This window comes from Trichomycterus rosablanca, chromosome 17 (genome assembly GCF_030014385.1).
Source record: "Trichomycterus rosablanca isolate fTriRos1 chromosome 17, fTriRos1.hap1, whole genome shotgun sequence".
Classification (NCBI taxonomy): Eukaryota; Metazoa; Chordata; class Actinopteri; order Siluriformes; family Trichomycteridae; genus Trichomycterus; species Trichomycterus rosablanca.
This window is the reverse complement of record NC_086004.1, coordinates 692,501-708,452: the sequence shown is the minus strand read 5'-3', so window position 1 is coordinate 708,452 and position 15,952 is coordinate 692,501. Positions and strand designations below refer to the sequence as shown.

Sequence of the window (15,952 nt, the reverse complement as noted above, 5' to 3'; positions counted from 1 at the left end):
AAACATTTAATAAAGAGTTTAAACATTTCAAACATCTGCTGTAACTAAACCCAAAACTAGCAGTGACGTCACTGCTGAAGCTCATGATTGTCTTAAAAGATTTTGTTAAAGCACCACCCACGTGGACCCAGGAATCCTGACCACCCTGGACCTGAGAATCTGGACCTGAAGATCTAAACCTGAAGATCTGATGTGGACGCCGTTACAGAAGAAACCAGACTAGCATCAGCTGGGTTCTGTTCTAATGTGGTTTCTACTGCTCAGTACTGGTTTGTTGCTGGTTTGTTGCTGATGTGTTGGTGGTTTGTTGCTGGTTTATTCTTGGTTTATAAAAATAATCAGAAACACTACAAATGCTAAATGATTACCAGCATAACTCCACATTTAGCTCATGACTTTGGTATATGATGCCCAACATGCTCATGCTCAGGTGTCCACATACTTTAGGATTTATATCATTAGTGCTCCTGAGATCTACAGTGATGCCGACTTGATTCCTCGACTGACATGAAACACTCGAGTCATGAGAAGGCAGGAAGTTCAGAGACAGGAAGTTAAGCGAGAGCAGACTGGACTGTACCGAACCACCGGAGGGATCAGCGGCGTCATCTAGCGGCAAGAAAAATCACTACGAGTAATAACATTAGCGGCGCTGTGGGCGGAGGTCTGGACGAGGAGTTGAGGACGGGCGGGCAGTCGGTGTAGGGTTCCAGACAGGCGGCGTACGCCATCACATGAGCAACGTAATGCTGCTCCTTAACACCGTGGAACAGATGCGCCATCGGGCCTTTAGCATAAATGGCTACGTCTTCACCGCCGTGAGTCTCGGTGTCCAGCGGCACGGCGGCCTGCTGCATGTACTCATCATCAACTGTGGGACACAGATGTTCACAGAGATGTTCACATCACTACCACCATCACACCATAACTACCAACACTATCATCACTACCATCACTGCCATAACTACCATCACTATCATCACTACCATCACTGCCATAACTACCAACACTGTCATCACTACCATCACTGCCATAACTACCAACACTGTCATCACTACCATCACTGCCATAACTACCAACACTATCATCACTACCATCACTGCCATAACTACCAACACTATCATCACTACCATCACTGCCATAACTACCAACACTATCATCTCTACCATCACTGCCATAACTACCAACACTATCATCTCTACCATTACTGCCATAACTACCAACACTATCATCTCTACCATCACTGCCATAACTACCAACACTATCATCACTACCATCACTGCCATAACTACCAACACTATCATCACTACCATCACTGCCATAACTACCAACACTATCATCACTACCATCACTGCCATAACTACCATCACTATCATCACTACCATCACTGCCATAACTACCAACACTATCATCACTACCATCACTGCCATAACTACCAACACTGTCATCACTACCATCACTGCCATAACTACCAACACTGTCATCACTACCATCACTGCCATAACTACCAACAGTGTCATCACTACCATCACTGCCATAACTACCAACACTGTCATCACTACCATCACTGCCATAACTACCAACAGTGTCATCACTACCATCACTGCCATAACTACCAACACTGTCATCACTACCATCACTGCCATAACTACCAACACTATCATCACTACCATCACACCATAACTACCAACACTATCATCTCCACCATCACTGCCATAACTACCAACACTATCATCACTACCATCACTGCCATAACTACTAACACTATCATCACTACCATCACTATCATCACTACCATCACTGCCATAACTACCAACACTATCATCTCTACCATCACTGCCATAACTACCAACACTATCATCACTACCATCACTGCCATAACTACCAACACTATCATCTCTACCACCACTTCCAACATCACTACCACCAACATCACTACCACCACTTCCATCATTACCACCACTACCACCAACACTACCACCCACTACCACTACTACCAACACAACCATCACCACTATCAACATACCATCACCACCAACACTACCGCCATTACCACCACCATCACCACCACCAACACTACCACCACTACCCCTACAGCCACCACTACCACCAAAACTATCACCAACACAACCACCACTACCCCTACAACCATTACCACCACCACATTTGGAGATTACTGCTCTCATTGTGATCCGGTTGAGTCCTAGAGCTGAAGTTAAAATTTTATATTCTTGCTTTACAGTTTAGGATGTATCAGGTGTTGGATTGATGTTACTCGAGTTATGAGGAGATTCCTGGTACAATAACCACGACCACACTTACAATAGTCCACCGCCGACACGTTGGCCCTGGTCCCGTTGACGTGGACGTATCCGGGTCCGTTAGCGTACAGGATGCTTGTGAATGGAAGACTGTCGTCCGCCTTCTTGGGTGCCAGACCTTCAAAAACACACAAACACCAGCTTTACCGCTCAATCCAGCTTTCCTAGAACCCAGAACCACAAACAGAGAGGTGCCGACTCGGTACCCACCGAAAATGGGGTTCCCCCGGGGAGTGTTCCCGCCGAAGGTGAAGACGTGAGAGTGGTCGGCCGTGACGATGGTGAGAGTTTCAGACTCGTCGGTGAGCTGAGACGCTCGGCGTATCGCTCGGTCGAACATCACCGTCTCCGTTAGCGCCAGATTTGCGATGCCAGCGTGGTGCCCGTGGTCGATTCTCCCTCTTAAAATAAACAAACGTGACGCGTCACCATCACGAACAATGAAGTTATAATAATAGAACTTTTAAAAGCTGATTTATAAAAACTCATCTTCCACGAAGAGGAAAAAGCCGTTCGGGTTCTTGCTCAGGATCTGAATGGCTTTTTCCGTCATGTCCACGATGGACGGGTCGCGGGTTCGATTCCGGAAAACCTCGAACCTCATGTCCTTCGCTTCAAACAGACCTGAAAATACAGAGAAGACAGAACAACACTTATCATCTGGTTTATACCTGAAATTATATAAAATTCTAAAAATTTATAATCAGATTGGAATAAAATACAGAAAATACTTCAGACTTTTTTAAAGAAGTGACCACACAAAATAAAAAGTAAAACAAACCAAGCAAAATTAATTCATTAAAAATAAAAAAAATACTGAATTATTAAATTAATTAATTCCAGATTTCTCAATCTCACCCTGAGCTTCAGAGATGTTTTTTATTTTAATCTTTTTTTTATTTCGTTTTTTGCATTTTTTCTCCCAGTCGTCATATCCGACTCCCCAGTCGACCGAGCAGTCTCACACACACTGCTCTCCATTATTCACCGTCTCTGTGCAACGCCTCAACCAGCCAGCAGAGGCCACCAGTGTAGCAATAACAAGGAAGTGCTTTAACTCTTCTTCCTTCAGACACAGTGTCATGTCTGTGTAGGTGCCCAGGCAGCTGATAGCGTTCAAACTCAACAGCACACGGTTTACTGCTGCGCCACCCCGGCACCCAGTTTCTGATTGGTGGAGAGAGTTGATTAACTTAAATAAGGCTTTCATCCTTTAAACTAAATCGATGTTTAAAAATAAATAAATAAATAAAGAAGTCAAAAATGAATGACTGGTGCACTGGTGTTTGCTTTGATTAAAATAGGGTTAAAGATTTAAAGTAAATTGGCATTACCCATCAGGCAGTGCGTGCTGTTCACATCCACGTCATTAAACTGCTCCTTATTCCAAACATACTGAGCGTTTCTGTCCTACAAAACAAGAATTAAAGAATAGAATCATTTTACACAAACACTATAACACTGACTGTGGGAATTTGGGTACCGATGTTCACTTTATGATCATGAGCTTGCCGACTAGAAAACCGTGGGCTGCAATATGGAGTCGCCTTACCTTCCTTTCACTCAGCCACTCCTCGATCAGGTTCCTCTTGTCCTCGCGGTCTCCTTTCCGTGAATTTGACGATGGATATTCCGGGTCCAGAGTCCCTTTGGGTGTCATGTACATCCGACCACCTCCGAGGATGACCTACCACATCAACAATAAATAAATAAATTAATAACTTAATTAAATAATTAATAAAAACAGCTCATGGTTAACAAGCGAGTCTATAAATAATAAAGAAATAATATCATACGAAGCGTTCAGAACTTCAAGAAAGTCCACATCTTAAAGCTCATGATTTGCTCACTCTTCCACTTAAGGCGAGACGTTGAAGAACTTATGACTGTGCACAAAAATGTCTTTCCTCATGATGTCCAGTTCCAACGTGGCATCACACACCCTCATTTTCTATTCGTACCAGAACTCAGGAGCTTCTTCAGCAAGGACCACGTGCTAGGATTTAGGGTGAATGTCGTGGTCATCAACCCTGTAGACCATTTGCTGCCCTCAGCTCATGATTTCCCAGTGTCCTGGAGTCACAGCAGTGGAAAACCCGTCCGAACAGCTCGGTATCGCGGTTTCACAGAAAAAGCAGGTTTGCCAACAAAAGGAGCTGGCAAGTCTGTGAGGGAGAAACTGTGATATATAGAAACAATCTCACCTGGAGCGGATTAACGATCGTCCGTAAAAAAAAACAGATATCAATCATCTGCTCCTCGGTGCCCCCTCTGCTGGCCATAAGTGGCAAAGCAGAAGCACACAAACTCCTTCAGGAGCTGATCCAGGTCACACTGGTTAATCTGACCTGAATAATTTTGGTAATTTGTGGAAGATTTTAATTTGCCCGTCTTTAATTTGCTCGGTTGGAGGAGTGGGTCAGAATTGAACAATAATGCTGCGAAGGAGGCGTGTCCGAGCATCAGAGCTGTTATTAAATGAACTCAGGCACTGGCGCCCTAATCATGAGTGTAAGTGTAGGAGATATGAATGCAAAGGGACAGTGGACATGACTAAATTGGGATGAATCGGAAAGTCTGAACATGCCAGCCTTAATTGTGTGCCAGGCTTCATCACCCAGCATTAATAAATTAACTAAATGGGTACAACCAACAGAGAACAGTTTTATGGGCACAATGGGGGGGGGATGCCCACATTAACGGGCGTGGTCTGAACAGCCTGAGGTTGAGGTGTCCACATACTTCTGGTGTAGGTGGTGCGAAGACTCACGTCGATGTCGGTGTTGGTGATGAGCTGGTGGGCGATGTCGGTGCAGCCGTCCCTCAGGGCGTCGGGGGGTAAATCGGCGTCGCTGTACCAGCTGCGACTCACCGAGTGGGCGTACGCGGCCGCCGGAGACGCGTGCTGAACCCGCGTGGTGGTCACGATGCCCACCGATTTACCTACGCACACACACACACGCTGAACATCATGAAGCTTTCACACTGAGCATCATGAAGCTTCTACACTGAACATCATGAAGCTTCCACACTGAGCATCATGAAGCTTCCACACTGAACATCATGAAGCTTCTACACTGAAAATCATGAAGCTTCTACTGAACATCATGAACCTTCCACGCTGAACATCATGAACCTTCTACACTGAACATCATGAAGCTTCCACACTGAGCATCATGAAGCTTCCACACTGAAAATCATGAAGCTTCTACACTGAAAATCATGAAGCTTCTACTGAACATCATGAACCTTCCACGCTGAACATCATGAACCTTCTACACTGAACATCATGAACCTTCTACACTGAACATCATGAAGCTTCCACACTGAAAATCATGAAGCTTCTACTGAACATCATGAACCTTCTACACTGAACATCATGAACCTTCTACACTGAACATCATGAAGCTTCCACACTGAGCATCATGAAGCTTCCACACTGAAAATCATGAAGCTTCTACTGAACATCATGAACCTTCTACACTGAACATCATGAAGCTTCCACACTGAACATCATGAAGCTTCTACACTGAACATCATGAACCTTCCACACTGAGCATCATGAAGCTTCCACACTGAACATCATGATGTTTTCACTGTTTCTAAAAACGCTCGGGGTACAGCGTGGGTTCTTTCTCCAAAAAAGTGCTGATCCGACAGGTTTGGACACGTTTTACACTTGTTCAAATAGACATGAAGCCCTAACACACACACACACACACACACACACACACACACACACCGGCTGTGTTTTTGTGGTTTTACTCAGTGGAAGGAATTATGAAGCTGGATGTCGGGCAGGTTTTTGCTGGTTTAGAGCTTAATGTTAGGAAATGTGTGTGTGTGTGTGTGTGTGTATAATGTGTGTGTGTGTGTGTGTGTGTGTGTGTATAATGTGTGTGTGTGTGTGTGTGTGTGTATAATGTGTGTGTGTGTGTGTGTATAATGTGTGTGTGTGTGTGTGTGTGGTGTGTGTGTCTATATAATTAGAGGACTTTCCAGGGCTTTCCAGTAAAAGTGCTCCTAATCCGCCTCTAAGCCAGAAGTGTGTCATTAGAGGAGATAATCGCAGAACATCATAAAAACTGCAATCACACGCTGAGGAACAGCCAGATCACTTCTGCTGGAGATAACCGAGCACAAGTTCCTGCTGACATGGGACGAGAACACAGCGCGGTACAAATCAGGAAGCTTCCTCTGGTGCAGGCGACACCCGGCGGTGCCTGACATCACGGGGTGAGAGTTCCCACACTGAGGAACATCACGGCGAGGCTGAAGGAGCTTTGTGAAGTTCTCGGGAACAAAACCATGAAGCGACACTTGATTGATGCATCACAAGTGGAATCTTTATGGAACCACTAATCGTCCCCGGACAGGAGCTGCATGTGAGATCCTGCATCGTGCTCTCAGACTTGTGCCTGCATCACAACCTGCTTTGGACGGTTGCACGACTCCCAGCCAACATCACATAGATGTGTTTTGTTGCACCGGAGTCTAAGAGGAGATGCTTTATACCAACAGTCTCAACCTTTTATTTCTCTTAGATCAGTGACACACATTTTGTCTGTGATTTTTTACGCGACCCAGGCAACACAGACAATGCGTCTTACTTTATCTGGTCCGACCATGGTTTACAAAAAAAATCATAAAGCCTCCACAAGGGGGCGTTCACGTACACGTTTATTTCATTACTATTATTTTTTTCTGAGACCTATTTTCTTCAGCAGAGAAATAAAATCTTTCCCAGGGTTTAAAAATCCTTCTCTTAGACCACCATGTGTTCAAAAAAATCTTAGACCCCCTTGACATGGGTTATTAAATTCTTCTTCCACTTTCAGCGAGGGTTATAAACGGTATCGTGTTCTCGCTCATGGGATCACGACGGGTTCATGAAGATCTGGGATGCATGAACGAGCTCCTCTATGATCCAGACAAATGTTATGTGGTAAGCTTCAGAAAGCTAACTTCAGTGAGTTCAGAGTGACTGCTTCATATCCTGGTGTAAAGAGCACAACATCTGGATCTCCGAGCAATGAAAAAAAAAAAAATAATAATAATAATAATATGATGGTGTGGAGTGAAACTTCAGGTCTGGACATGATGTTCTGCTGCCTCATGGTATTCATTCATTCCAGTGGGTGTTTTACGTGGTCATACATCAGCAAGAAATAGCCGGGACTAGGTGCACCTTATGGTGCAAACACGCTCTATGGACAAAAGTATTGGGACGCCCATTCTGATTCTGAATTCATCTGTTTCAGACACACAGTTGCTAACAGATGTAATAAATCTGTCATATGATATAGGGAGATTCTATGCTTCCAACTTCACAGCAACAGTTTAGGGAAGGCCCTTTTCTGTTCCAGCATTAAGTGTCCTGCACAGAGTCCTGACCTTAGCCCCACTCACCAGCTCTGGGATGAACCAGAACACCAACTGATCAATCAGCCCTACAAATGCTACCAAATTCCCACACACAGACACACTGTCACGTGAGAAGCTTCTCAGAAGAGCGGCTGTTGTTCTAGCTGTCAGGCGTCCAAATACTTTTGACCATGTCGTGTTTATGATACAAACGCAGGATGAAGTCAAGCCCCCTCGGCGCTTACGTACCTTGTGCTTTGGCGCGGTGCAGGACGGAGTAAACTTCGCTTCCGAAGGTGGTGTTGCACTCGTAGGCCGTGGCGTTGGCGCTCAGACCCACGGTTTTGGAGTTGGCCTTGACGCCGCAGTGATACGCCGTGGCGGTGCTGGCACTGTCCGCCACCTGCTTGTCCACGCTGTACGTCTGCGACAATCACAAACCAAAACAAACAGCAGAACAAACTCGGTTCAGTCGGCAGTCAACACCGAGGCGAGGCTCAGGAGCGCCGGGGTTTGGTTTGGCTGCACCTCGAGAGAAACACCTCAGTGTTTTACTGCAGACTCACCACAAACACACATATAAAAATATCTTAAAAACAAATAAATAAATAAAAAACAAGAAGCGCGTTTATTTAATGTTATAAAAAGCTGTTCCGGGAAAACGATTCTCCAGTCCTGCAGTAAATAAACGTAACAGGGATGGATGGACCTCGCTACGACAGTCAGACTGTGGTAACCTAGTGGTAGAGCTTTAGCTATCAATCTGAAGGTTGTAGGTTCAAATGTTGGGCCCTTTAGGCACCAGGGGTGCAGTACAATGATTGACCCTGCGCTCTGCAGTTATAAGCATTTCATTGTACCTAACATGTGTAGATGTACAGTATATATGATAAATAAACGTGTTCTAGAGAGAGAGCGAGGCGAATCCCCACACTCCTGGTAGAAAAGAAAACAGAATCCGTTCACAGATATTCAATCAAGGTAGAATCAAACTGAGCCACCACTGTACATGATTAAATGGACGAAATAAAACAGCAGAACAACATCTAAGAGTGATGATGAAGCAGTGATGATGAAGCAGTGATGATGAAGCAGTGATGATGGAGTGATGATGAAGCAGTGATGATAGATTAATGATGATGTATCAATGATGGACTGAAAGTAGATTGATGGTGCAGTGATGAAGAAATGATGATAATAGAAGATGTGAAGAGTTGTGAAGCACTAATGATGGAGTGATAATGGAATAATGGAGTGAACGTGATGGAGTGATGATGGACTAATGATGGAATGAAGATGATGGAATGATGGAGTGATGATGGACTAATGATGGAATGAAGATGATGGAATGATGAAGTGATGATGGACTAATGATGGAATGAAGATGATGGAATGATGGAGTGATTATGATCTGATGATGGTGGACTGATGACGGCGTGATGAGATGAATCTACCGCTGACCTTTGACAGAGCCAGGTAAGGGAAGGTGTCCATGGCGAGGACGTTCTCCTCCCCTGATCCTCCGTCCATCTGACCTCTCAGAATTCGTGCTGCTGACACAGTGGACACGCCCATACCTGCACAGGAGGAACAGAACCAATCAGCACCGCGCTTTAACCTGCTGGCGCAGAATCTGAGGAACCGAGTCCAGCAGAGATACGGGTCATCTCCCGGGTGAATCACCGAACTCTGCTGGACGTCTGATCTCCTGAACTCTTCTTCTAAACGAGGAGTGAATCAGGGCGGGACAGTGGAGGAACATTAAACATCAGTCAGAACACAAGGACCACCCTCCACCCTGATGAGGAGAAGGACTGGAACTCACCGTCACCGAGGAACAGGACGATGTTCTTGGCCCGGTGGGCGCGTGGTCGGAGTCTCAGTGCTGCGTCCAGAGTTTTCTTGGCCTGCAGGTTCCAGTAGGACGGATCCGCTTCCCATTCAGCTGCAAACCAGGAACCCCAAAATAAGAAACAAGTCACATGATGAGTCCAGTGGAGCTGGCGGGAAGGATGGGGTTGGTTGCGTCTCATTTACACCAACAGAGAGGCGCAGACCGACTTGTTTAAACACCACCCAAACCATCCACCCCAACCTGGGGCATGTTCCTACATCCTAAAGCACACACCTCACTCCAGTTACACTCCAAAACACTTAAAATACACTCTAAATATACTCTAAAATACACCCCAAAAGACACCAAATACACCCCAATACACCCCAAAACACACCAGAACACACCAAAATGATCCAAACTACACCCCAAATACACCCCAATACACTCCAAATATCATAAGGGGGAACCATGAGGAGGAAGATGAGGAGGAATATGATAAGGAACATGAGGAGGAACCATGAGGAGAAAACATGAGGAGGAACATGACAAGGAACATGAGGAGGAACTATGAGGAGGAACATGAGGAGGAACATGATAAGGAACCATGAGAACTGAATCCATCCTGGTCCACAGATGTGATTCAGATGTTCAGAGAGAAGTTCTGAAGTGTTTCCTTGAGTTCCTCTGTTCCTCATTCCAAACCTGAACAGGATGAAGGGGGGCGACCCCACAGGAGCGTTCTCACCCCTCACTTTACCCCCTCTGCTTCAGTTTAGAAGTTTTACAATCCACCCCCCACCCCCACTTCTGCTCGCCACTCTGCTTCTCCTGAAAATCATGGACTTACTGGAGCTCTTATGTGGTGTGTGTCTGGATGCCATGTAGGTTCATGAAACCTCTAACAATCACCTCACATTCTTCTTATATCCATACAGTTATTGCTGGGAAACATGTTCAGGAAGGTCCTGACCCCACAAAGCAAAACATGGCTTGAGGTGTTTGGTGTGGAGGAACTCCTGTGGCCTCCTGTGACCTTCACCTGATAAAACACAACGTTGAGCCATTAGCGCTTGACCTTATGAATGCTGACCAAACTCTGCACCTTAAAGCATTTCTGAAGTTTGATCTTCATCACATGGAGGAGAATTATGAGCTCAGATTAGGAATCTGGCCACATGAGCTGAGGAACCTTCCAACCAAACAACCTGGTACCTACTGTGAAGCGTGGTGGTGGTAGTATAGAGCTCTGGTGATGGTTTGATTCAAATCGAACTGCTGCTTTGCTTTGGAGAAGGCTCCAAGAAGCTTGGACCATGATCCAAAACACACATCAGGCCCTGGTTTTGGAAAGTCAAGTTGAGGGCCAAAGGAACACCAAGAAATTTGCTTGCACCAAGAGCACAGAGAACCAAACGTTTGGTGCTGTCTGTATATTTTTGACCCAGAATCCTTTAAAGTTCCTTCAACTTTCCACCTTCTCCGTTTCTGTTTACTGACCACGATGGAGCATCGGCACCCTGACCGAGACCGAGAGGCTCTAACCAGGATATAAAGCGTGGAGAGCATTTTTGCTCCATGAGGTAGTGGAGGTGGAGGTGGAACATCTCGTAAACCAGTGTGGGAACAAACGGCAAAGCTAAAAGATCCTAACAAACGTGTCAGAGAAAAACAGGAAGTGGAAAGTGGAGTCGATGGTCCAGGCGTCGTTAGATCCTTAATAACGTTTGGCTCCAGTGTCAAGAGAACTGAGGAACATGTGGTCCATCCAGCAGCTCATAAAAGTGAAATGTGAGCTTCTCTCTGCACGAGGCCCCACAGGAAGGGCGCACACTTCATTCTGCAAAAATACCAGCAGAGGAACCCCAGGAGAACCGCTCCAGACCTGCACGGCCCACCGGGCTACCACACATGAAACTTTATACTGGTTACACTGGTTTGTGTAGCTACAGATCTGCCTTCAACATCCAACAGTGGTTCCATCATCCACAAGCAGAACACAAGCACACACCGCCCTAATCAAAGAGTAATAAGAGAGCTGCTAGATGAACCGAAAGCAGCAGGAACAACAGTTACACAGTTCGTATCAAGCAATAAACTACTGATCTTCCAAAGAGATGCGGATACGTCTCAAATCTGCACCGGAGCGTCCAGCTCGAAGAGAAGAATGTTCAGATGAAACATTATTATGCGAATAATTCAGCTGCACCAAACCCACTGTGAAGTGCGGTGGTGGGAGCATCGTCGTACGCAGCTGCTTCTCTTCAAACCCACTGTGAAGTGCGGTGGTGGGAGCATCGTCGTACAGAGATGCTTCTCCTCAAACGCTGGAGGAACGTCACACGTCCAAACAAGAAGGTAAAGATGCTGCACGGTCACTCCAGTTTCCCATCGGATGAATGGAATTTTACTCTCTTCATCTCCCAATCTAGTCATAGCCGATTCCCATGTTGCATGCACAACCCCCGATCATATCAACGAGAGCCAGATCACGTGTCCAATCTGCAGCCACTTCTTATCACCTACCAGTGTTGGGTTCCTGCACTATGTGACCCCCTAGTGTGCAGGTACCCGGACCTATCGAGGGCAGGAACAGACGCCGTCCAACCTCCCTCCCTCCAGCACGGCCAACTACGTTTGTGGGACGCCCGGCCAGGTCGGCAGCTCTACTGAGACTCCAGGGCTGTGCTAGCGCCCTAGACCGCTGCGCCAAGTAAACTTAGTCGTCTGTAAGCTGCGCCGACGTACCGATGTTAGGAATTCGTGGTGACTTCGCTTTCGGTCGTTTGTTTATGATTCTGATTTTGGTTTTGAAAAAATTCTTTGTTGTTTTTTGTTATTTATAAACATTCGAAACATGAAGTCAAACTTTCCACTGAAAGCAGAATAAATGAAAGCAAAAGTATTTGGACGCTCATTCTTCTCATTGTTTATATATAAATATTTGTAGATCTGTGCGGCCCCAGACTCGGCCCCTGACTTTCTAACCACAGCTCGTCACCGCAATCGCTCTGCACATGGAAACAAACAGTCGCTGGATATGACGGACGTGTCCTCACAGCACACGGAATCTAAACACAGCAAAAGCTTTCAGTCGGAGTTTAAAACAGGACTGTGGGAATTCAACTGCACTCAACCACAAAAGCATCAGCACTGATCTGGTCTCATGATGGTCCATTCTAGTTAATCCCAAAGGTGCTGGATGACAGACCACCTTCAGACCACCAGACTCATGACTAAGAAATCATATCTTTTCATTCCTCCAGAGTCCAACAGTGCTGTGCTTTACACCACTCCAGTTCAGTGGAAACGTTGGGCTCGAGTACAGCTGCTCTGCCACAGAAACCCGAAGGTGCTGGATGGGGTCGAGGTCAGGACTCTCCACACCATGGGGTTTATTTTTGTTGTGTTACACTAGCCTACTACCACTCAAATCCAGGTTTGAATCTCAGCAGTGCTATACACTAGCTGGGCATCTACACAGACTCTACAAGATTGGCTGTGTCTGAGGAGGGGATGGTCAAAGCCCTGTGATGGATTACTGTATCGGCACCCTGCTTTGCTCTCATAGTTTGTTGTTAGAACCTGACCCATTGTAACCCTGACCAGGATAAAGTGGTTGATGAAAGACATTCCCCAAACTGTTACCACAGTGTATCTAAAATGGCACTGTACTACAGAACCCACTACAGAACAGTCATCAACCATCAACCAACAACTAACAACCATTAACCCTCAAACCTCAACCAACAACTTTCAACCTTCAACCAACAATCATCAACCATTAACCAAAAACCAACAATTCTCACCCATCAACCTTTAACCAACAATTATCAACCACTAGCCGTCAACCAACAACCAACAACCAATAATCAATAATCTACTCTCCACCATCAACCTTTAACTATGAACTGTCAACCACCAACCATTAACTCTCAACCACAATTATCAACCATCAACCCAAACCTTTGAACCTCAATCAACCAACAATCTTTAACCATCAACCCTCAAACCTCAAATATTAACCACAAACCAGAAGATATATTTTCCACCAGACCATCTAGAGTAATGATTCATTGCTAAGAAAGAATGAATGTGTTTAATTTGAGTCCAACAGCACTGTGCTTTACACCACTCCAGTTCACATTCATCAATCCACATGGAAATTTTGGACCTCAGTGCAGCTGCTCTAACACAGAAACCTGATCCATGAAGCTCACGATGGACAACAAATACAGACAAACAGACGAGGTCAAAAGGGCTTCTGGTGACTTCTGCAACTGTTCTTCATCTGTGACTGGATGATTAACACACGGCACAACTGCAGAGCCAGAAATATGTAGACATCACCTGTAGAACGTTCCACAAATCCTAGTTACTGAGTAAAGACTATGACTGAGTGCAGTTGGTGATGTCTCTGCGCTCATATAAATAGGGATAGTTTGGCTGCATTTACTTGGTGGTTTTTCAAGAAGTTTGAAGGGAAACCCCAAACTTTCTCTGTAATCCAAAAACCTCTTCATTTAAATACAAGCAGTTTATGGATTCCCACCAGGAGAGCAATAAATACGAGCCCACACACAGCTGAGCTCCACTCCGAAAAAGTTCTGCTCTCATTTAGCTGATCAGATCTAATAAAAATAAAGTAAAAGTTCTGACCTGCAGTATCAGACTGAGCTGGTATGAAGCAGCAGAGCAGGATCAGGATCAGGAGTCCCAACCTCATGGTCTCCAACAGTCTGAAAACCAAACTTTCAGCTCGTCCAAACTTCACCGCCGTCCTCCCCTCGACGTCCTCCCCTCGCCTCCCCTCCTGCTTCCCGCTCTCCCTCTCCACCCCAAAAAAACCAGATCTCAGGAACAATGAGTGACGTTTCCCCTCCGGGCCGCGCCACGCTCACCAGCGAGTGAGTGACGCTAATGTGGGTCTGAACTCAAAGTCAACTTCAGCCGGAGCGAGGGCGAGGGGGGCAGGAGGGGGGTGGGAGGGGTGCGGAAAAGAGACACCGTTTACATGTTTCCACCTCATTGGCATTAGAACATATCCTCAGGCTCCTGGAGGAACACACACACACACACACACACACACCGCTACTCCATCCATTACCCTGACCCAACTCTGCTACTGCACTTCTGAATTGGAACATCTACTGTGTGTGGCCCCCATGATTACTACGTTCAGGTGTTTCAGCAGCACCCGCGGCTCACAGGTTTATAATATTCATAATACAAAACGAATCCAACTTTAGGATGAATTGGAAGCCTGATTGTGAACCAGGTCGTCTCACCCAACATCAGTGTCTCACTTCCTCCACCTCTGCCACCCTGACCACGATAGAAGATACTAAATTCACCCTAAAAACACTGGACGCAGGGCAGGAACGGACCGTCTAATGTAATCCAATCTATTACACACTCACACATTTATTTACTCACAACCGAGGGTAATTTAGAGCAGCCAATCCACCTTCTGCATGTATTTGGTAGGTGGGAGCAAACATGAGAACATGCCAAACTCCACATCTAAGTCCAATCATTGAATTAACAATAATAATAATAAAAAAAACATGTATTAATAATAATAATAATAATAATAATAATAATAATAATAAAACTGTAATCATAATAATAATAAAACTGTAATAATAATAATAATAATAATAATAATAAAGGATCCTGGAGAACCTCAGTGGCAGTTCTGGAATTTTACTTCTTTTAAGTATTTCCACATGAGCAACAACAAATAACGACCCGACCAATAAAAACAATAAACATCAAAAACAAAAACTCAAAAAATCTGAGTCAGAAACCAAAAAACCCACAATAATGCAACAACCAGAAATCGTTCAGTCATAAAGAAAAACAGCTGAGGAACAAAAGAGAGAAAAAAACCTGATTTTATTATTCAGAGAGACAGAGAGACAGACAGAGGGACAGAGAGAGAGACGGACAGAGGGACGGAGAGAGAGAAAGACAGAGAGAGAGACAGACAAAAGGACAGTCAGACAGTTGGGAGTCTCTGGACCACCTGAGTGGTGAAATTACAGTCAGGCAGGAACTTCAGCTTTTATTTGTGGCTACAGCAGCGATTCAGATTTAGAAAAGTTTACAGAACAAACTCAGAAAAAACCTTAAATAAATATTAACATGTTAAAGAAAAACAACCAGAGCTCAGTCACCCGAAACTCAGCCGAGAGAGAGAGGGAGAGAGAGAGAGAGGGAGAGAGGGGTAGGGAGAGAGAATGAAAGAAAAATATGAAAAAAGAAAGAAAAAAAAGAAGAAAAAAAAAATAAAAATAAAGAAAAGAAAAGAAGCAAAAAAGAAAGAAAATGTAAAAAATACTGAAAAAACAAGAAACAATTAAGAAAAAAACAGAAAAAATAAATAAATAAACAAGAAAAAAAGGAAAATGTAAGAAAAAACAAAACAAAA

General features: G+C 44.9%; 2 protein-coding genes across 2 annotated transcripts in view; one reads left to right on the top strand and one right to left on the bottom strand.

Moving 5' to 3' along the window:
* Positions 1–605: 605 nt before the first annotated feature.
* LOC134331826 (intestinal-type alkaline phosphatase 1-like) lies at positions 606–14,245 on the bottom strand. The gene is made up of 11 exons (XM_063013360.1): positions 14,179–14,245; positions 9,511–9,630; positions 9,147–9,262; positions 7,935–8,109; positions 5,092–5,264; positions 3,874–4,008; positions 3,656–3,731; positions 2,807–2,945; positions 2,532–2,722; positions 2,323–2,439; positions 606–871 (listed from the first exon to the last, which is right to left on the bottom strand). The coding sequence occupies exons 1-11, from the start codon at positions 14,243–14,245 to the stop codon at positions 606–608; spliced, it is 1,575 nt and encodes a 524-aa protein (XP_062869430.1).
* Positions 14,246–14,382: 137 nt separating this feature from the next.
* Positions 14,383–15,952, top strand: part of LOC134331825 (alkaline phosphatase-like) — a 14,672-nt gene continuing 13,102 nt past the window's right edge. The window contains exon 1 of the mRNA XM_063013359.1: positions 14,383–14,426. Within this exon, the coding sequence (XP_062869429.1) occupies positions 14,383–14,426 (44 nt within the window). The remainder of the gene's footprint in view (positions 14,427–15,952) is intronic.

What these genes read in the sequence shown, in the direction of transcription:
- LOC134331826 (XM_063013360.1), bottom strand. Translation starts at nt 14,245, where the DNA reads ATGAGGTTGGGACTCCTGATCCTGATCCTGCTCTGCTGCTTCATACCA. An exon ending in TTCCTCTTCGTGGAAGATGA is followed by an intron (nt 2,723 to 2,806) that starts GTTTTTATAAAT and finishes GTTTATTTTAAG; the next exon opens with AGGGAGAATCGACCACGGGC. An exon ending in CGTGTCGGCGGTGGACTATT is followed by an intron (nt 872 to 2,322) that starts GTAAGTGTGGTC and finishes TGTGTCCCACAG; the next exon opens with TTGATGATGAGTACATGCAG.